The 23,666-nt window shown below is 44.3% G+C and overlaps 1 protein-coding gene across 1 annotated transcript in view; it reads left to right on the forward strand.

Moving 5' to 3' along the window:
* slc13a1 (solute carrier family 13 member 1) overlaps nt 1-22,659 on the forward strand; it is a 53,707-nt gene extending 31,048 nt beyond the window's left edge. The window contains exons 11-15 of the mRNA XM_073059120.1: nt 406-503; nt 5,431-5,543; nt 7,430-7,591; nt 11,814-11,951; nt 21,034-22,659. Coding sequence (XP_072915221.1) covers nt 406-503; nt 5,431-5,543; nt 7,430-7,591; nt 11,814-11,951; nt 21,034-21,171 — 649 coding nt within the window. The 3' untranslated portion in view covers nt 21,172-22,659. The remainder of the gene's footprint in view (nt 1-405; nt 504-5,430; nt 5,544-7,429; nt 7,592-11,813; nt 11,952-21,033) is intronic.
* Nucleotides 22,660-23,666: the final 1,007 nt, after the last annotated feature.

Here is a 23,666-nt window from a genome sequence, read left to right on the forward strand (position 1 = left end):
ATTATGGATCTATATTCCCAGGTCCCTTCATTCTCCCACTTCTCTCAGTAACCTCTAACCTTCTTACTGATCAAGAACCTATCAATCTCTGCCTTAAATACACCAGAGACTTAACATCCACAACTCTCTGTGGTATTGAAATTCACAGATTCCCCACCTTTCTAGATAAATAAATTCCTCCTCAACTCAGTTTTAAAAGGACAACACTTTATTCTGAGGGGTATTTTGATGATTGCGTTATTTAATTCAGAATCAGGTCATCTTTATCTTTTTTTCTCTCTCTACATGTGCGTTAAGTTATTATAAGTCATGAAAGACTGATGCTACCATTGATAGATGTAGAAGAATTTTTTCTGTCAATTAGAAAACACTAATGTAAAATTAATGTAAATGTTTAATTTGCAGGTACAAAGATTTTGCTACCGATTCCACCGTAGCCCTCTTGCTGGGAATTCTATTTTTCATCTTGCCTGCTGAGAATCCTGCTTCAGTTTTTAAAAAGAGTTGAGTTCTTACAAAATATTTTGATGTTTTTTTAAAAATCTGTAGTTGCAACAGACTGGCAAATGTCACAGTTCCTTTTCACTTTCAAAAAATCGCTGGCAAATTGAAAGAGAATGCCTCTAAGCAGTTAGTTTTCATTGAGGTTACAAACTGATTGTGAAGGGCCACCATCCCTATAAATTATGTTCTCTTTCAATGCATGAAGTAAATTCAGCCAAGCGCTTTTTGATGTGTGTCATACATGTGCATCTAACGTGATCTCTAGAACAGAAATGCATTGAGCACGCAATGCATCTGGACTGCTGTGGAGCAAACTTGTCCTGGAAATATGCATCCTTGGTACTTTCAAGGCATGTACGTTTCCACCTTACTACAAGCACTCTTCTTAGGATCCAGTTTGGGTCAAAGATTAAGGGAAGCTGAACCAAATTTTATTTACACAGCTTGCTGTAATAACCTAGGAGGCCAAGTCTGAGACTGAAAGACATACAAGGCAAAAGGAAAAGAGCAATGGAGCAGAACTAATCGGTTGGCTTTTTGAAAGGCTTCTACCGATAAGCTAGACCATATGGCCTCTCATGTAACGTACTGTATTATTTTATGATTCCGGGAACCAAGTCATTCCAAAATTTGCCAGTATACAGTTTGTCTACAACATTTATTAACTATTATTATCTTGACATAAGATAAAAATCATTTTAAAATCCTTAGAGAAGATAGAACATTTTAAAATGTTTAATGCAATAAGTTCCTTATGCATGGCTTGTTTCAAAAGACGGAAGACATTGAACATTGTTAAGAAGGCACTGTAGAGGAAGGAATAAGTGAGTGAGGACACTTTTTATCTTTTTGCATATCTATGTGTGCTCCAGATCATAATGTTGAAAGTAATGAATATGTAAAAATTCAGGGTAAGTAAGAGCTCTGTAATTTTTCTTGTATTCTGCTTAACTGGAAAGATTATCATTATGATTGCTGAAAATTGCACAGTATCAGTTTAGTTGTTAGTAACTATATCAATGATGAACTTAAAACATAGAAACATAGAAAACCTACAGCACAATACAGGCCCTTCGGCCACAAAGTTGTGATGAACGTGTCCCTACCTTAGAAATTACTAGGCTTACATATAGCCTTCTATTTTTCTAAGCTCCATGTACCTATCCAAAAGTCTCTTAAAAGACCCTATCGTATCTGCCTCCACCACCGTTGCAGGCAGCCCATTCCATGCACTCACCACTCTCTGTGTTAAATGCTTACCCCTGACATCTCCTCTGTACCTACTCCCCAGCACCTTAAACTTGTGTCCTCTTGTGGCAACCATTTCAGCCCTGGGAAAAAGCCTCTGACTATCCACATGATCAATGCCTCTCATCATCTTGTGCACCTCTAACAGGTCACCTCTCATCCTCCGTCGCTCCAAGGAGAAAAGGCCGAGTTCACTCAAACTTTTCTCATAAGGCATGCTCCCCAATCCAGGTAACATCCTTGTAAATCTCCTCTGCACCCTTTCTATGGCTTCCACATCCTTCCTGTAGTGAGGCGACCAGAACTGAGCCAGTACTCCAAGCGGGGTCTGACCAGAGTCCTACATAGCTGCAACATTACCTCTCTGCTCCTAAACTCAATCCACGATTGATGAAGGCCAATGCACCATATGCCTTCTTAACCACGGAGTCAACCTGTGCAGCTGCTTTGAGTGTCCTATGGACTCGACCCCAAGATCCCTCTGATCCTCCACACTGCCAAGAGTCCTACCATTAATACTATATTCTGCCATCATATTTGACCTACCAAAATGAACCACCTCACAGTTATCAGGGTTGAACTCCATCTGCCACTTCTCCGCCCAGCTTTGCATCCTATCAATGTCCCGCTGTAACCTCTGACAACCCTCCACACTATCCACAACACCTCCAACCTTTGTGACATCAGCAAACTTAGTAACCCCTCCCTTCACTTCCTTATCCAGGTCATTTATAAAAATCACGAAGAGTAAGGGTCCCAGAACAGATTCCTGAGGCACACCACTGGTGACCGACCTCCATGCAGAATATCACCCATCTACAACCACTCTTCAACCACTCTTTGCCTTCTGTGGGCAAGCCAATTCTGGATCCACAAAGCAATGTCCCCTTGGATCCCATGCCTCCTTACTTTCCCAATAAGCCTTGCATGGGGTACCTTATCAACTGTCTTGCTGAAATCCATATACACTACATCCACTGCTCTACCTTCATCAATGTGTTTAGTCACATCCTCAAATAATTCAATCAGGCTCGTAAGGCATGACTTGCCCTTAACAAAGCCATACTGACTATTCCTAATCATATTATACCTCTCCAAATGTTCATAAATCCTACCTCTCAGGATCTTCTCCATCAACTTACCAACCACTGAGGTAAGACTCACTGGTCTATAAATTCCTGAGCTATCTCTTCTCCCTTTCTTGAATAAAGAAACAACATCCGCAACCTTCCAATCCTCCAGAACCTCTCCCGTCCCCACTGATGATGCAAAGATCATTGCCAGAGGCTCAGCAATCTCCTCCCTCGCCTCCCACAGTAGCCTGGGGTACATCTCATCTGGCCCGGGCGATAATGATATCCAACTTGATGCTTTCCAAAAGCTCCAGCACATCCTCTTTCTTAATATCTACATGCTCAAGCTTTTCAACCTGTTGCAAGTCATCACTACAATCACCAAGATCTTTTTCTATAGTGAATACTAAAGTAAAGTATTCATTAAGTACTTCTGCTGTTTCCTCTGGTTCCATACACACTTTCCCATTGTCACACTTGATAGGTCCTGTTCTTTTACATATTATCCTCTTGGTCTTCACATACTTGTAGAATGCCTTGGGGTTTTCTTTAATCCTGCCCACCAAGGCCTTCTCATGGCCCCTTCTGGCTCTTCTAATTTCCTTCTTAAGCTCCTTCCTATTAGCCTTATAATCTTCTAGATCTCTAACATTACCTAGATCTCTGAACCTTTTGTAAGCTTTTCTTTTCTCCTTGACCAGATTTACTACAGCCTTTGTACACCATGGTTCCTGTACCCTACCATAACTTCCCTGTCTCATTGGAATGTACCTATGCAGAACTCCACACAAATATCCCCTGAACATTTGCCACATTTCTTCCATACTTTTCCCTGAGAACATTCGTCTCCAATTTAAGCCCCCAATTTCCTGCCTGATAGCCTCATAATTCCCCTTACTCCAATTAAACGCTATTCTAACTTGTTTGTTCCTATCTCTCTCCAATGCTATTGTAAAGGAGATAGAATTATGATCACTATCTCCAAAATGCTCTCCCACTGAGAGTTCTGACACCTGACCAGGTTCATTTCCAATACCAAATCAAGTACAGCCTCTCCTCTTGTAGGCTTGTCTACATATTGTGTCAAGAAACCTTCCTGAACACACCTAACAAACTCCACCCTATCTAATCCCCTTGCTCAAGGGAGATGCCAATCGATATTTGGGAAATTAAAATCTCCCATCACAACAACTCTGTTATTGTTACACCTTTCCAGGATCTGTTTCCCTATCTGCTCCTTGATATCCCTGTTACTATTGGCGGCCAATAAAAAACACCCAGTAATGTTATTGACCCTTTCCTGTTCCTAACAGAGACTCCGTAGACAATCCCTCCATGGCATCCACCTTTTCTGAAGCCGTGACACTATCTCTGATCTACAGCCCCCATCTCTTTTGCCTCCCTCCCTGTCCTTTCTGAAACATCTAAAACCCGGCACTTGAAGTAATCATTCCTGCCCCTGAGCCATCCAAGTCTCTGTAATGGCTATAACATCAAGTCTCTAAGTACTGATCCACGCACTAAGCTTATCCCCTTTGTTCACAACATTCATTGCATTAAAATAGATGCATTTCTAACCTTCGGTCTGAGCGTGTCCCTGCTCTATCACCTGCCTATCCTCCCTCTCACACTGTCTACAAGCTTTCTCTATTTGTGAGCCAACGACTTCTTCCCCAGTCTCTTCAGTTCGGTTCCCACCCCCCAACAATTTTAGTTTAAACTCTCCCCAGAAGCCTTAGCAAACCTCCCCGCCAGGGCGGTTATTCATAGATTTTGTGGCATTACTGATTTTATAAACCCTTTTCCGAGAGTTTTTTTTAAACTAATGTTGGTCTGAGACCTGGGACTTGCAACAGGTCTAGTGCTGTCGGCAATGGGTGAGGTACCAGGAATATCTGTAAAAGAATACTCTTTTTTTTATCATTCTGCTCCACACTCATCACAACCACCTTCACCCCATCACAACAGAGTGTTCTGTGAACTACTGTGCCAATAGTACTTGTTCTCCTGTCAATGTATTCTTTCAGTCTATTTTCTTATCTAATTAGCATCTAGCATTCCTGGAATTAAAAACCAAAGAGAACACAAAGTCTGCAAGGAATTGCTTACCCTTGTCGTACTTGAGTCGTGGCTCACTTTTATTTTCAATCTGATTAGTGTCAAAGTCAAAATATAGAATGTTGGAATAACTCAGCAGGACTTGCAGCATCTGTGGTGGAAAAAATGCTGATGCAGGGTTGCAACTCGAGACATCAGCTTACCCCTTTGATCTCCACAGAGATGCTGCTTGACCTGCTGAGTATTTCCAGGTTCCAACAACTGCAGCATTTTACTTTGTCTGTGAACGTCAAAGACAAAACCTGTGTTATTGGGAGCAAGGATGGCAACCCTTTGTAATCTGTCACATTGGATCCGATTGGTTAGTAAGGAAGACGGTGTGATACCTGGATAAAATAAAAATAAAATTAAAATTGATGACAGCGTATAATTTATCCAATTTGCAACTTTGAGTCTTAGAGTAGTATCTTGTCACAGAATGATAATGCAAGCTGTGATATCAAGATTTGCTGGTGACTTTTGCTACCTGCTTTTGGTTCTCCAACAGAGGGGGAGGAGGAGTACGCAGCACTTATTACCTGGAAAGAGTTCCAGTCGTGCATGCCTTGGGAAATATCCTTACTTGTTGGAGGCGGCTTTGCCCTGGCGAAGGGTTCTGAGGTAATATGGTCCATACTGCATTGACCCTCTTCTTTTTCCAAATAATGAGAGAAAACTTCACAAACATAAAACAACTTTATTCATAACTGTGATTTAACAAGAAAATCATCTGTGCTGCAGTATTTTCAGAATGTGAATCAAGGTTATTTGTACCCCGTTGGACTTGGCTGCCATTAGGTGTCAAAATAGCCACTAATTATTAATTCATTGCAATGGGTTCCTGCCAAGTCTGCTGGAGACACATGCAAAACATTGTTGTTTTTCCATGCACAGGGCAAGTGGCTGGCATGGGCAGTTATCAGGCAAACTTTGTGACTGGTGATACCAAGGAGAACTTCTCAGGTTTGTAACTCTGGCTGGCACTCATGGGTGAAGGTGTCATTGTCCTCATCCCTATGACTGCCAGCAACTGACATTCATCCAGTAGTGTTCAAAATTCAGAGAAGGTCTTGCTCCATCAACATGCAGCAGGCCTGCAAGCACATGGGGACTGTTGGCCATCCTACTCCTAAACATCTGTTTAAAAGGAAAACTTTGCGGGTGTTTGGCTCATCCTGGTGGCCCAGTCGGTGGCAGGAGAAGGCCACAGCGATGAGGTTTCTCGCAGGTCATCGACGTTTGTTTAAAAGTTCAGATGGGACAGGTGGGGCAGCGTAAGAGTAGGCCAGTGGTGAGAGGAGGAGTGTCAGGCTTTGGCTCGAAAGAGGCATCAGCCCTGGGTACGTTTCTGTCAAGGTTTCCTTTTTGTTTCCCTTACTGTACCTAGTGTAGTAAATGGCCATTGTCTGTTCTTCATGCCAGATTCTCCAAGGCAACTACATCTGTGTAAAGTGCATCCAGCTGCAGCTCCTTGAAGTCCGTGTTATCCAGCAGCTGGATGACCTTTGGCTTGTAAGGGAGAGTGAGGAGATCATCGATCAGAGTTACAGGGAAGTAATCACTCAAGTTGCAGGAGGCGAGTAGCTGGGTGACATTCAGGAGGAATGGAAATGTGAATAGGCAGTTAACACAGAGCACCCCTGTGGCCATTCCCCTGAATAATAAGTATACCATTTTGGATACTGTTGCAGGGGATGACCTTGAGGGGAATGCCGCAGAGACCGGTTTACTGGCACTGCGTGTGGGTCCACGGTGAAGAAGGGGAAGTGGGAGAAGAGGGGAGTGATAGTGATAGGGGACTCAATAGTCAGGGGAACAGACAGGAGATTCTGTGAACGCGGACCGGACACCCGGATGTTATGTTCCCTCCCAGGTGCCAGGGTCAGGGACATCTCGGATCACATACACAGCATTTTGGAGGGGGAGGGAGAGCAGCTAATTGCCTTGGTACATATTGGTAACAATGGCATAGGACGAAAAAACAAAAAAGGTCCTGAAAAGAGAGCTGGGCAGAAAGTTGAGAAGCAGGACCTTCAGGGTGGTCATTTCTGGATTGTTGCCTGTGCCACATGCCCATGAGGGTAGAAACAGGATGATTGGGCAGATAAGAGCGTGGCTGAGAAGCTGGTGCAGGGGGCAGGGCTTCAGATTCTTGGATCATTGGGATCTCTTCTGGGGGAGGTATAACCTATTCAAAAGTGAGGGGTTGACCTGAAACTGAGGGGAGACGAATATTCTCATGGGCAGGTGTGTTAGAGCTGTTGGGAAGGGTTTAAACTAATTTGGCAAGGGGTTGGGAACCAGAGTAAATGGATTCAGGATAGTTCTGATGTTTTTTTTTTGAAAAAAAGCAAAGATAGCACCCGTTTTCAGTTAAGAAACTTGGGAATTTTGTTCATAGTTTCAGTTTTATATGTGAGTGCCTAAAATACTGTCATTCCAATGTAGAAGTGACTACATATTTGATTGTCTAACAGAACAAACATATGCTTTTGTTCCACCTCCAGTTATCTGGGCTTTCCTTATGGGTGGGAAGCAAGCTGGAACCTCTCGGCACTTTACCAGCATGGGTGATTGTACTGGTGACCTGCTTGATTGTCACAAGTGTCACTGAGGTGGCTAGTAACCCAGCCACTATCACAATCTTCCTTCCAATTCTAGTGGCCTTGGTGAGTATTCCAATTCATAGTCTCTTTTTGATTGGGGTCACTAAATGCCACTCAGTAAAGAGCCTGGTCAACAAGGATACAAAGTCAAGCTGATTTTTCTTTCTACTCAATAAGATGCAGAATTGGTAAAGTTATCAGTCCCATTATCAGGACTGCAGCACCGTTTGCCTTAAGCAAAGGGAGAGAATGAACCTGCCACATGAGCTCTCTATACACCCAGGACATTTGAAAATGGACTCCAGGCAGCTACCCAATGGGAAAACAGCTGCAGTTTCTAAACTAACCAATCACAATTGAAGCAACTTTTGACAACCAGAATAAGCCACCCCCCTCCCCACAGGACAAATGACTCGGCCCAGAACGTCACCTGTACTTTTTTCCCATAGATGCTGCCTGGCCTGCTGAGATCCTCCAGCATTTTGTGTGTGTTGCTTGGATTTCCAGCATCTGCAGATTTTCTCGTGTTGTTACCCTTGCTAGACTGCCAATGTAATTCACCATTCCTGATGGATAATTTACTCAGCTCAGTTCTTATATAATAAAAATTGTAAACGGAAGGCCAGATTTTGTGGCTCAACTTACAGTGAATTGCTGATATTCTATTTGTATTACCCTGTGAATTTCAAAATTTAGGGATTTACCCAAATATGTGGGTGTGGTTAAACACAGATATCATAAACTTTCAGTGAGTTCAGCACGGCCTGATTGACTGTGCTGTTTGCTGTCTACTCCAGTGATATCAGAAGAAATCCATCAACTGCAAGGGAGACACAAAATGCTGGTGGAATGCAGCAGGTCAGACAGCATCTACAGGGAGAGGCGCTGTTGGCGTTTCGGGCTGAGACCCTTTGCGAAGGGTCTTGGCCCGAAACGTCGACAGCACTTCTCCCTATAGATGCTGTCTGACCTGCTGCGTTCCACCAGCATTTTGTGTGTGTTGCTCGAATTTCTAGCATCTGCAGATTTCCTCGTGAACTGCAAGAGAGCTTGGGTTTTCATGAATGTGTTCCTGAAAAATACTTTGCTGTGGTGGGCAGATTTAATGGCGTACTCAGAAATCACACATACAAATATTTACTCCTTCATTTGCTAATTTAATGTCTGAAAGAGTATTGTAATCGTGTCATGTGAACGTTGAAAACAATAATTTAAAAATTTAAACACTATGGAGTCATAATCTCATAGAGCATTATCGCACAGAAACAAGCCCTTAGGCCCAAATTGTGCATATTAACTACAGCATCTTTGCTGCTCATCCCAATTACCTGCATTCAGCCTATAAACTTCCAAGAACCTCCCCTCCATTTAGTCTATCCAACTGTCTCTTAAATGTTGCTATTGTAACTGCCTTGACACAGACAGACAGACAGACAGATATACTTTATTGATCCCGAGGGAAATTGGGTTTTGTTACAGTCGCACCAATCAAGAATAGTGTAGAAATATAGTAATATAAAACCATAAATAATTAAATAATAATACGTTAATTATGCCAGGTGGAAAAAAGTCCAGGACCAGCCTATTGGCTCAGGGTGTCTGACACTCCTAGGCAGGAGTTGTAAAGTTTGATGGCCACAGGTATGAATGACTTCCTATGACGCTCAGTGTTACATCTTGGTGGAATGAGTCTCTGGCTGAACGTACTCCTGTGCCTAACCAGTACATTATGGAGTGGATGGGAGTCATTGTCCAAGATGGCATGCAACTTGCTCTTCTAGCTGATTCTAGGGGCTCACCACTCTCTATGTAAAGAAGTTACATCTCAGCTCTCTTTTAAAATGTAGATATGTATCTAGTTTTGGATTCTCCAATGTTGGGGAAAAGACTAAGACAGCCCCACCTCATCTATATCCCTCTTGATTTTATAAACCTCTATAAGGTCACCTCACATTCTCCTATGCTCTAAAGAATAAAGATCCAGCATGACCAACTTCTCCTTAAAACTTGGACCCACCAGTTCGGTTGTAAATCTCTTCTGCCCCCTCTCTACCTTGATACTTTCTTTCATGTAACAGCGTGACCAAAGCGTGACCAGGACTCCAAATGCAGTCTCATCAGTAACTTACACTCAGTGGCCACTTCATTAAGTAGAGGAGTGGAACCCAATGTAGTCTTCTGCCCATCTACTTCAGAGTTTGATATGTTGTGAGTTCAGAGATGCTCTTCTGCACACCACTGTAACACTGTAACATTTGAGTTCCTGTCAGCTTGAACCAGTCTGGCCATTCTCCTCTGACCTCTCTCATTAACAAGGTGTTTTTACTCAGAGCTGTCACCCACTGGCTGTTGTTTATTTCTCACACCACTCTCTGTAAACTCTAGAGACTATTGTGCATAAAAATTTCAGGAGATCTGCAGGCTCTGAGATACTTAAACCACCCCATCTGGCATCAACAATCATTCCACAATCAGACACTTAGATCATACTTCTTCCCCATTCTCACCTTTAGTCTGAACAACTACTGAACTTCTTGACCATGTCTGCATGCTTTTATGCTTGCATGTGATTTGGCTAATTAAATATTTGCATTAACATGCAGGTGTACCTAATAAAGTGGCCACTGAGAGTATGTAACTGCAACTTAACATCCCTACTCCTAAGCTCAGTGCCCTGACTGATGATAGACAGCCTTTTTCATCACAGCGTCTAATTTAGTGGCCAGGTTCAATGAAATGTGTACTTATATTCCCAGGCTGCTCTGTTCCATAACATTCGTCACTGTCCTGGCATTCAAAATATAGGTGAGCGGCCAAAATGCATCACCTCACACTTATCCAAGTTAAAATCTCTTTGTTGTTCCTCAGCACATCTCCCTAACTGATCAAGATCTCTTCATAATTCATTGTAACTTGTTTCACTATCAACAAGATCCCGTAACCTACTATCATGAGCATACAAGCTAGACGTTCCATGGAAATTGACATCCAAATCATCTACATACATAATGATTAACAGAGTTCCTAACACTGACCCCCTAGGACACCCCACTAATCACTGGTCTCCGGTCAGAGAATTAACCTTCAACCACCACTCTCTGCTTTCTATCATTGAACGAACTCTAAATCTGTCTCACCACCGCCCCTTATCCTGCAGATCTGCATGACAAAGGCCTTACTAAGGTTCATATAGACAACATCCACCTCCCCAACTCCATTGGTCCCCTCTTTGAAAAACTGCAAGATGTTTGACAGACATGACTTCCCAGACACTGAACCATATTGACTCTTCCTGATTAGGCATCGACTAACCAAGCGATAGTAGATATTGTCCCTCCAGTGACTTCCCACAAATGAAATCAGGCTGTAGTTCCCTGACTCTTGATATGACTCTTTTAAAAGTCGCTCACTTGCCAACTGTTGCTTTGCCTTTAAATAGAGTTATCTAGTCAACCCCAGTTAGGTCCTGCCTAACGTCCTCAAAGCTGGCCCTGCTCCAGTTTAGGACTTTAACCTGTTTTGTTTCCTAAGAGGAGATCAGTGCTGCTCCTTCCTAAGTAGGTTCCTCTGTATATTGCATGTCTAGGATGCACTGCTCAAATTCCGCCCCATCCAGGCCCTTTTCACCCTGGGTGAACTAGTCAATACTGGGAAAATTGAAATCTAAAAGCATGGCTATCCTGATTGCTAGGCTGACATGTTTTGGTTGCTACACATAGCCAAAGCAAAAGCAAATTTCCCCACTAGGATATTTATGATACTTAATCATCTACTCTAATTGCATATCCATTTTCTGGAATTTATTCAATACCTTGTTCAATATGTAAAAGATAATACAAAATTATACTTCCTGTTTCTGGATATGCTGCCTCACAATGTTTCAATGTGACTGGTTGCTAAGTGAGTTTGATGAAGTCAGAGCTACTGGAATGAAGGAACCTTTTTGAAATGGCACCTGACAACAGCAGGTAGCAGAAAAGGGGAAGGTTTAACCATGGGGATTGCTGGATCCTTGTGTGAAGCTTTCTTTGAGGTCAGCAGAAAGCACTATTAATTTTCTCTGCTATCTGTGGATTTTGAATTGATATAATTAATAGTTCTGTAAAAAGGCTGTTGATTAATAGTCTTTAATAACAAATCTTATTTCCAATTGTGATCATCAAAGCTGAGGTTTCATGATTTCATTCTTAATGATATTTACATAATAATATGTTGTCATTTCAAACATTTAATTTCTTTTCTTTTGTATGACTAAATAATCTATACTTCTTGTCTTTTTTTACAGTCTGAAGCCATTCATATGAATCCACTTTACTTATTAATACCCGCAACTCTTTGCACCTCATTTGCATTCCTCTTGCCAGTGTCCAATCCTCCAAATGCTATTGTCTTTGGATATGGCCATCTCTCAATCATGGACATGGTAAGGCATTTTCTTTCATGGCATTTTCCTTAAATGTCATTTGACTCAGCTCTGATAAAGATATGTAAAAGGAGGTCGTAGTGGTCATAGCTTAACCAACAGCTAAATGTAAAATAAAGTAATTAATGTATTTAAGTATAGTTATGGTGCTTTCATTGAGCAAAATGAAGTCCTCAGGAAGGAATGCAGATCATTTTCTTAATTTGACTTCCACACAGAGCCGCTCTTGACCCTAGGAAACACCCTGAGTGCTAAGCTGGGTGCTGGTGTAACAATTCTAAAATGTCAGTGATCTATCAGCAGGGAAATAATTGTCTGGAATTTTAATGTGAGCTTGCTGAATGTCAACGATTTCAGTTTGTTGCTTTAACCTCTAAAATCTGTGTTTACCATGAACAATATGTCACCTGTTTTAAATAGAAATTATAATTATAACCTCTTATGATTACTTTATGTCACATCATTGCAGTTAAAGTTAACACTTTGGTTTATTATAGAAATTACTGAGGTCCTTTCAAAAGAAGGAAGTGCTTCACAAGATTGGATGGGGCCTTAAGAGAGGAATTCAGATTAAATTTAAGGAAGTGGCCAGAGTTGGAGAGATAGGTTTAGAAAAGTTCTTGGGGATGTGCTGATGTATCAATGGAGTTGTCACTGACTTTATTAAAACCTATGTGGTTGAGTGTGTGCCTGCGAGAATATACTGTATATTCCTGAATCAAAACCCATGGATGAACCAGGACATTCACAGTCTTCTGAGAGCTTGATCTGTAACATTTAAGTCTGGTGATCCAGGACTATACAAGAAGGCCAAGCATGACTTATGGACAACTATCTTAAGAGCAAAAGAATAATTCTGATTGAGGTCAGAGGTGGAAACGGGTGCACATCAACTCTGGCAGGGTTCATATGTCATTACTTCTTACAAAGCGAAACCTAACATCATGAATGGTAGTGATGCTTCTCTCCCAGATGAGCTCAAAGCCTTTTATGCTCACTTTGAAAAGGAGAATAAAACTACAGCATCTGGTGACCCTGTGATCTCTGTCTTCGTGGCTGATGTCAGATCATCTTTCAACAGGGTGACTCATTGTATGGCAACAGGCTCCAATGGTGTACCTGGTAGGGCTCTGTAAACCTCTGCTAACCAACTGGCAGGTGTGTCCAAAGGCATTCTCAGTCTCTCATTGCTACAGTCAAAAGTCCCCACCTGCTTCAAAAGTGCAAGAATTATACCGGTGCCCGAGAAGCACAAGGTGGTCTGCCTCAACAGCTATTGTCCAGTAGCACTCATGTCTATGGCGATGAAATGCTTTGAGAGGCTGGTCATGGTCAGAATCAACTGCTGCCTAAGCAAAGTACATGGAGACACAGCTATTTTGCCTATCACCACAATAGGTCTACAACATGTCATCTCATTGGTTCTACATGCAGCTTTGTATCACCCGGAGAATACTAATACTTATGTCAGGCTGATGTTCATAGCCTACAGCTCAGCGATTAACACCATCACTTCTATTGTTCTGATCAAAAATCTCCAAAATCTGGGCCTCTTCAACTCTACTTCCTCAACGGAACACCACAGATCAGAAATAATTTTTCGAGGATGTAACCAGGAAGTTAGACAAGGGAGATCCAGCGGATGTAGTGTACCTTGATTTTCAGAAGGCATTTGATAAGGTCCCACATAGGAGATTGGTGGGTAAAATCAGAGCTCATGGCATTGGGGGGAAGATATTGACATGGATAAAAAAACTGGTGGCAGATAGAAAGCAAAGGCTAACAGTGAATGGGTGTTTCTCGGAATGGCAGGTGGTGACTAGTGGGGTGCCACAGGGCTCGGTATTGGGACCACAGCTGTTTACGATTTACATCAACGATTTAAATGAAGGCATTGAGAATAACATCAGCAAGTTTGCTAATGATACTAAGCTGGGTGGCAGTGTGACATGTGATGAGGATGTTAGGAGAATTCAGGGTGACTTGGATAGGCTGAGTGAGTGGGCAGATACTTGGCAGATGACGTTTAATGTGAATAAGTGTGAGGTTATCCACTTTGGGAGTAAGAACAGGAAGGCAGATTATTATCTGAACGGTGTAGAGTTAGGTAAGGGAGAAATACAAAGAGATCTAGGAGTCCTTGTTCGTCAGTCACTGAAGGTGAATGAGCAAGTGCAGCAGGCAGTGAAGAAGGCTAATGGAATGTTGGCCTTCATTACAAAGGGAATTGAGTACAAGAGCAAGGAAATCCTTTTGCATTTGTACAGGGCCCTGGTGAGACCACACCTGGAGTACTGTGTACAGTTTTGGTCTCCAGGGTTAAGGAAGGACATCCTGGCTGTAGAGGAAGTGCAGCATAGATCCACGAGGTTAATTCCTGGGATGTCCGGACTGTCTTACGCAGAGAGATTAGGGAGACTGGGCTTGTACACGTTAGAATTAAGGAGATTGAGAGGGGATCTGATTGCAACATTTAAGATTATTAAGGGATTGGACAAGATAGAGGCAGGAAATATGTTCCAGATGCTGGGAGAGTTCAGTACCAGAGGGCATGGTTTGAGAATAAGGGGTAGGTCATTTAGGATAGAGTTAAGGAAAAACTTCTTCTCTCAGAGAGTTGTGGGGGTGTGGAATGCACTGCCTCGGAAGGCAGTGGAGGCCAATTCTCTAAATGCTTTCAAGAAGGAGCTAGATAGGTATCTTATGGATAGGGGAATCAAGGGATATGGGGACAAGGCAGGAACCGGGTATTGATAGTAGATAATCAGCCATGATCTCAGAATGGCGGTGCAGGCTTGAAGGGCCGAATGGTCTTCTTCTGCACCTATTGTCTATTGTCTAAATAACATCTCCTTGCTGAGAATCAACACTGGCGCTCCTCAGGAATCTGTGCTCAGCCCACTGCTCTACTCTGTCTACATCGATGACTGTGTAGCTAGGCATAGCTGAAATGCCATCTATAAATTTGCCGATGACATAACTGCTGTTGATAGTAATTCCGATTGTGATGAGAAGGCATACAGGAGTGAAATAGATCAGCTGGTTGAGTGGTGTCACAGAAACAACCTTGCATTCAGTGTCAATAAGACCAAATAATTGACTGTGGACTTCAGAAAGAGGAAGACGAGGAGACAGACACCAATCGCCTTAGAGGAATCAAAACTGGAAAGGGTGAGTAGTTTCAAGTTCCTGGGTGTCAACATCTCTGAAGATCTATCCTAGACTGAGCATATTGATGCAGTTACAAAGAAGGCATGACAGTGGTTATAATTCATTAGGAATTTGAGGAAAACTGGCATGTCACCAAAGATGTACCGTGAAGAGCTTTCTAACTGGCTGCATCACTGTTTGGCATGGGTGCGGGCACTGCACAGGATTGAAATAAGCTACAGAAAACTGTAGACTCTGTCAGCTCCATCATAGGTACAAGTCTCCCCTGCATCCCGGATATCTTCATGAAACGATGCCTCAAAAAGACGGCATCATTCATTAAGGACTCACATCACCTCTCATCTTCTCATTGCTACCATCAGAGAGGAGGTACAGGAGCCTGAAGGCACACACTCAATGACTCAGGATTAGCTTCTTCCCACCTGCCATCAGATTTCAGAATGGAATTTGAATCTATGAACACTACCTCACTATTCTTTTTGTTTTTACTCTACTTATTTAACATATATGTATTTGTGGTGAGCATTCAGTCAATGAAGACAGAAGAGAAAAGCTCCATTATCTCAACTGCTGCTTTTGTTGCAACTAGCACAATAGCAGCCAGCGCAATAGTTCGGAGAGAACTAACTCAGTCACACACAGATGGGGGAGGTGATTATTACACACATCGGGTACATTCAGGGTGGCACATAAGTGAACAACTGTATAACCTGAACTAAATTGTAATAATAAATTAATTTGAACATCTCACCATAATTCTAACGAACACACACACACACACACACACCAGGAACATTTTAAAATCAAGAACAATGAGAAGCACTGGCCACTAGGAATGCTGGGCGAGTTGTCGACTATTTCCCCCAGAGTGTCACACTGCCCTCACCTGAGGGGTCAGCCATCCCCGGCAACCCCAGGGTCCACGACATTGTCCACAAGTCGTGGTGGTGGTCGCGCTGCTGCCTGGGGTGCCGGAAACGTCTGCAGCCTCCCAGGGGAGGCACTGCTTGGTGAGGCAAGAGGCAGTGCACTCGGAGCCTCGCTGGGTCAGTGGTGGCTAACGCTGATACAGTGCCAGCCGGCCCCGGTGCAGCACGACTGTCTTCCGCCGCAGGCGCGCCCGGCATACCACATCATGGATGCGGTCAAGCACCTCTCCCGGCCCCTTTCAGTGGCTTCCCAGCTTTGGGATAGTTCCTTCTTCTGGGAGGAACAGTAGACCCACTCTCGGCCCCCACAGTGAAGTCACGTCCCTTGCCGCGGGCATCATAAGCTCATTTTTGGTGGCCGCTAGCTCCGCTTTGGTTCTGTCAAGTTGCATTATGAAATGCCCACAGGCCCCCCCCCCCACCGAGATGCTGCAGGTACTCCAACCCAGCGTCCCCAGGAACCCCTGGCTCAGGATGGCGGCCACACACCAGACTGACTGGCGTGCACAGCTCCCACCCGAACATGAGCACAGTCAGCGCACACCTCGTGCTCTTCCGAACTGCTGTCTGCTATGCCCACAATACTACGGATAGGTGGTGATCACAATCACGCTGGTCCCCGCTAATGAGGATAATGAGCTGCATAGCCAGGGTGCAGTGGCTGAAGTCTCCTTCACGAGGCTCTCTGTGGTGGTGGCAGCTCTCTGGTCTAGGATCACCTACGCCTCCAGCCACTTTGTGAAGTAATCTATGGCCATGAGGAAATAGCGGTTCCCGGCATCAGTACGAGAGAAGGGGCTCAGATGTCCATCCCTACACCCTCCATTAAGGCCCCCACCAGGTACTGCTGCTCTGGCACCCTAGACTGGTAGGCTGGCCCCTTCTGGGACGTGCAAGTGTCACAGCAGTGCAGGAACAGCTCCACGTCCTGCCTGCACCCAGGCTAAAAGAAGCATTTGCACAGCTTGCCCAATGTCCTTGTAACCCTGAAATGGCCAGCCCCCACCAGTCCGTGCATCGACCTCAGCACCGTGGCACGAGCCCCGGGGGGACCATCGCTGTTATCGTCAGATAACTCCTCAAAGCAGCGACAGTAGACCTCTTCCAGGTTCCGCAGAGCATGATTAAAAATAGCCCTCTCCAGCAGTCTTGCGATTGTGGCTGGGGTGTTACACAGGCCAAATGGCATTACGCATAAGTGCCACAGCCATTGACCAGCGGTGAAGGCTGTCTTGGGCCAGTTCGATCTGCCAGTAGCCACTGCAGAGACAGAGAGAGCTGAACTCGGTCAAACCCACGATACAGTCCAGGGCATCATAAAATTCAGGACAGCGGGTAGGACTCCTTCTGGGTCATGGCACTGAGACAGCGGTAGTGAACGCAGCACCATCTTTCTTCCTGACCAACACCACTGGGGCTGCCCACGGGCAGCCGGAGGGCTTAAAGACGCCAGCCACCACCATCTCTTTGATCTGCTGCTCCACTGCCCGGCATTTGGCGAGGTCCAGGCGATGGGGCTTCAGGTGGACAGGCTGGGTGTCCTTGGTGTTAATGTGGTGCTGGAGCAGCCCCATGTGTCTGCGGTCCTTGTCCCCGGTTGGGAAGATGTCGGGGTACTGGTCCAGGAGGTCTTTCGGCCGCCACTGCTGGCCCTGATCTAAGCCCTCCCTGCTCTGCTGCTACAGCTCCCAAACTGCCTGGACGATCGTGCTGGAGGGTGCCGCTGTGGTGCTGCCGATGTCATCGCGCTGCAGCGATGGGGTTGCCGATGACAGGCGCAGGGTGAACTGCACTGGGGTGGCTTGTGACGGTGCGCACCGCCCTGTCGCAGGTTTGGGTGCGCTGGCTGGGCTGCACTGCGGCGAGCCACTGTGAGACCGGTGGCGGTGGTTGCTGCACGTGCCAGAGAGCCAGGGCTTCAGCAGCAAGGTAAAGTGTTGCCCCCGGCACCTCTACGTGGACCGCCCCCACCCCCCCCCCCCAAGCGGGCAGCAAGTCCAGCCCAAAGATGCAGGAGTCCCGGCTAGCCACACCTCGTGCTCTGCAGTGTGTATCCTCACCTCGATGCACAGCCTCCTGCTCACTCTCATTGCCGCACAGTAGCCGGTGACCGTAGCCAGCTGGGCCTGTGTCGTTGTCCACCCAGGCGGGAATGGCTGCTCCGTGTTGGGGAGAGCACCCAGATGGATGATGGTGATGGTTGACCCCGTGTCCATCAAGTCATGGCATCTGATGCCCTCCATCACAGAGTCCATGTGTAAGCCTTGCTCTTCACTCACACAGCCCACCCGGGGAGACGACAACAGAGGGAGCCTGCTGGAGGTCTCGGGCGGCACTTCCCGATGTCCGCGGTGGGCTGCAGCATGGCGCTGGTGCAGGGCAGTTCTAGACCACGTGGCCTGCCTCGCCACACTGGTAGCAGAGATCAGGCCTGTGGCACGCGGCGCCAGTCAGAACTGTCTCATGGGCTCCTCCTCGTCAGTTTCACCCTCCGCCTCGGTGACACAAGCTCGGGTTCAAGGCATGCAGGGCGATGCTGGAACTCCCTGAGAGGCTAAAATTGCTTCTGCCCTCTCCACCTCTGCCAGCCAAGATGGTGATGTCAGGCGAACATGCTGGTGAAGGCGCTCCGGTGCCACCGCCTTTACAAAGGTGAGGAGGGCAAACTCTTTCTGGGTGCAGGAGAGAACTGGGGGTAGCCATACCGAACACAGTGGCAGACATCTGCTGCAAACGCCCCCAGGCTTTCTCCTACGTGGTGCCACCTGCTGCCCAGTTCTTCCCTGCACCTGGCAAATCTTTCACAACACCAGACACTCTATCGAGGATGTCATGCAAAAGGAAGTGGACAAAACTGACTCCGCTCTCATGGAGGTTACCAACATCTACTTAGTTCAGGTACGTGAAAGTTTTCCTGCTTCACAGACTAAACTAGATTAAATTCATGCTGAGTTGAAAAAGGACCAAGTCTGCAGGAAGGTCATGCAATACTGTGAGCATGGATGGTCAGCTGTCCCAAAAGGAGATCACAAGTTCCGACCGTACTGGCTTGAGACACATTCACCATTCTTGATGGTTGGCAGCTAAGAGGCTCCGGATTCATCATTCCTGCTTCTATGCATGCCAAAGTCATCAGGTAAATCCACCAAGGACATCAAGGCATCAAAAAGTGTCACTTTTGAGCAAGGCAGTCTATGTGGTGGCCTGGTCTGAGCACACAGCTGGGATATTACGTGAAGCATGCAGAAAGCACAAGAATTATGCTGGACCTCTCTGTCCCACAGAATTCCCAGATTTCCCATGCCAAATTGCAGGTACAGGTATTTTTGAGCTGAGAAGGGACAAATATCTTCTCCCTGTGGATTACTACTCATGGAATTCTGTGATGTTCAAACTGACCTCTACATCCTCAGCAGCAGCTATACAGCAGCTGAAAGCTGTATTCACTCATTGTGGAATACCAGAGACACTTGTGTCAGACAAAGGCCCACGATCTTCCTGCTCAGAATTCAAAGCCTTTGCTAAGGGTTATGGGTTCAAACACCAGACAAGCAGTCCACAGTACCCACAGGCAAATGGAGAGGCAGAAAGAGCAGAGAAAACTGTTAAGAGTCTCTTACTGAAGGCAAAAATCCCAACAAAGCATTGCTGGCTTATTGCTCCACACCTCTTATGATTGTCTACAGTCCATCAGAGCTGTCAACAGGCCGTAGAACAAGCCTACCCATTCTTCCTTCCCTTTGCCAACCTCACGTACTGGACTGAGACAAGGTAAGAAATTTTGAAATACCAGAGTGTGGGAAAACAAAGAGTATACATGATCTCAGACTCAGAGCAAAATCATTGCTGCCACTCAGGAGTGGTGAAGTTGTTTGGGTTTCTGACCAGTTCAAAGGAGCAATAGTAAGGCAGTGTACGCCATGATCGTTTGTGATCAGAACATCAACGGGTGAAATCAGGTGGAACAGGTGTGCACTTGTGCTCCTTCAAAGTTCATGAAAGGTAGATGAAGAAATAGAGTGGCCTGATTCTTATGACGAGGACCACTTACCTGAGGTGGATGCACTGGTTCAAGAATCACCATCTGCTCCAAAACGTTCAGGAACCTATACCAAATATGGTCGTTTATCTGTCCCACCACAGAGATGTACTCCAAGCCTAACAGCTTAGAGCAAGTGACTAGGGGCAGAATAAGCCTCCCACTTTGATGGAGAGTTCAGGTTGTCTGCCCTGACCTCCATTACATTTAATGTTTTTTAACGTGGAAAACATTTCACAAAACGAGATTTTTTCTTAAAAAACAGGAATTGGTGAAAATGGAGGATAATAAAGATTGAGAGACCGTTAAAAACAAAGGGGAAGACAGTTACAATGTTGGCAATTCTTTTTTATGTTTATGTAAGGAGCATAATTGCTATGGGTAAAGTGAACTGAGTGGCTCAATTTCAGTGACTATAATTTCAATGCAATCCTAGGGACAATAAGTACATACCTAGTTTTTCTTTTTTTCAAGAAGGTGAGATGTAGTGGTAGTTAATGGGTTATTCCTATGCCACTCAGTTAGCCACTTCCACATGGGAGGAATTCACATACTGTAGAAACAGAGTTAATCAATAAAGTTCATTTAAATAGCCTGCATGCTACTGTGCTGGTGTGCTATGCACTCTCCCTCACTAGCAAACACAACAGCTATTTTATATTAACAGTACATGTAATCAAAATAGCTGTAGCCAATATAGTGATATTCTGAACCAAAATCAGAAATTATATTTAATCTTTGGTCTTTGACACTGCTTATGAAAGAGGTAAAGATGAATAATAGGATTAAAATATTATTTTATTTCCCTAGTTAGATGAATAGACACACATGTCTAAATCTGTATCCATTTAGCAATCATGAAGCAAAGTTTTCCAATAGTAACAGAAAAGGATGATCAAACTTCATATGAAAGCACACTTCTAACATGTGTTTTCTTCCTTAGGTAAAAGCTGGATTGGTTGTTAAACTAATCAGCATTGTAGTTGTGATGATTGCAATATCAACTTGGGCTGTTCCATTAATGGACCTCAAAACATATCCTTCCTGGGCACAAGACCTCAAAAATGCAACAGCTCCATAGCACCTAAGATGTAAATGAACAGGCCAGACTTGACAGACAATCCTATTCTTATTAATATGAATGAAGAAGGCAATGTCTTACGGTGAGACTGTCAAAAGCAACAATCTATACAATAAGGATTTCTGCCTGTTCAATTCAGGGCTGTGTTCCAATGAAAGAGCCAAACTACAGCAAAGAATTTAATGGGAATTATAACTGGAATTCTGTATCCATTTGAGAAGATTGTATGTACTTCACACCGTGCAATATTTAATTTGAGATGAAACTTAAACATATAACGTTACAGTGCAGTACAGGCCCTTTGGCTTACGATGATGTGCTGACCTTTTAACCTCCTCTAAGTTCAATCTAGCCCTTCCCCCTACATAGCTTTCCATTTTCTATCGTCCATTTGCTTCTCTAAGAATCTCTTAAATGTCCTTAATTTATTTCCCTCTACCACCACCATTAGCACCACTTTCCTTGCACCCATCAATCTCTGTGTAAAAAAAAGCTTACCTCTGACACCCCTCCTATACTTCCTTTAAAACTACGTCCCTTCATATCAGCCATTTCGGCCCTGGTGAAAAAGTCCCTGGTTGTCCATCTAATCTATGCCTTTTATCTTGTACATCTCTATCAAGTCACCTCTCACCTTCCTTTGCTTCCAAGAGAAAAGCCCTAGTTTGCTTAACATAACCACATAAGACATGCCTTCCAGTCCAGGCAACGTCCTGGTAAGTCTTCACATTCTTTCTAAAGCCTCCACTATAATGAGCTGACCAGAACGGAACACAATATTCCAAGCAGAAGAAAGTCTGTAGGTGCTGGAAATCCAAAGCAACACACACACACACACACACACACACACAAATGCTGGAGGAACTCAATAGCCCAGGCAACATCTATGGAAAAATTGACATACTCCAAGTGTGATCAAGCCAGGGTTTTATAGACCTACAACATTATCTGTGGCTCTTTAACTCAATCCCCTGATTGATGAAGGCCATCACACCATACACCTTTTTAACAACCCTATCAAGCTATGTCATAATATTGAAGGATTTATAGACATAAGCCCCAAGATCACTCTCTTCCTCCACACTGGTAAGAATCCTGCAATTAACCCCATGTTCCACCTGCAAACTCAATCTTCCAAAGTGAATCACTTCACAGTTTTTCTGGTTGAACTCCATTTGCCACTTCTCAGCCCAGCTCTGCATTGTATTAATGTCCTCTTGTAGACTATGAGAACCTTCAACGCTATCTACACAACTGCCAAGCTTAGTGTCATCTGCTAGCTTACTAACCCATCCTTCTACTTCATCATCCAAGCCATTTATAAAATCACAAGGGCAGGGATCGCTATGGAACTCTGCTGGTTACTGACCTCCGGGCAGATAATCAATCATCTTCAACTACCCTCTGACTTTCTATGGGGAAACCAATTTTGAATCCATACAAGCAACACACGCAAAATGCTGGTGGAGTGCAGCAGGCAGTATCTGTAGGGAGAAGTACAGTCGACGTTTTGGGCTGAGACCCTTCGTCAGGGCCCTTTGTTAGTCCTGACGAAGGGTCTCAGCTGGAAACGTCAACTGCACTTCTTCCTATAGATGCTGCCCAGTCTGCTGCATTCCACCAGCATTTTGTGTGTACTGCTTGAATTTCCAGCATCTGCAGATTTCCTAGTGTTTGCACTGAATCCATACAACTAAGTTTCCCTGGATTCCATACCTTCTGACTGTCTGAATGAGGTTACTATTTAGATCCTTATCAAATGCCTTACTGAAATCCATATACACCACATCCACTACTCTACCTTTGTCAATGTATTTTATCACATCCTGAAAGAATTAAATTAGTCTTGTGAAGCATGATCTGCCCCTCACAAATCTATGCTGACTATTCCCAATCAATCTATGCTTCTCCAAATCCTCATAAATCTTGCACCTAAGAATCCTCTGCAATAATTTGCACACCAGTGAAGTCAGACTCACTGGTTCATAATTCCCAGGGTTATCCCAGCTCCCAGCTCCCAGCTCCCTTTCTTGAACAAAGAAATAACATTTGCCACCTTATATCATCTATTAGGACTATTGTGGCCAGTGAGGACACAAATAGCTCCTCCCTCACTTCCAGTAGTAAAAGTCAGTACCTCCAGTTGAACTCTGTGTTACAAGTCAGCAACAATGAATATATAATTGAGACAGGGTTTTTATAACAAATAAAACATGTATTAAACACTGCTAAAAAAAAACCCGAAAGTAAACAAACGACTAACTTAACTGGAAGTCGGCTGCTGTGCGGCAGCTTGAACAGTTCTTAAAGCGAGAATGTGAAAACAGTTCTTGGAAGTAGTAATGCGGAAGTCCAAATGCTTACACAGTCCGTTAAAGGAGAGACTTCTTGAAAATGATTTAAATTCTCTTTCGTGGAGTTACTGCTGATCCCAGCCGAAGTATGTTATTCCCTGGAGGATTTACGATCGACAGAAATAAAACGACTTAAAGGCA

Source organism: Hemitrygon akajei, chromosome 10 (assembly GCF_048418815.1).
Source record: "Hemitrygon akajei chromosome 10, sHemAka1.3, whole genome shotgun sequence".
Classification (NCBI taxonomy): Eukaryota; Metazoa; Chordata; class Chondrichthyes; order Myliobatiformes; family Dasyatidae; genus Hemitrygon; species Hemitrygon akajei.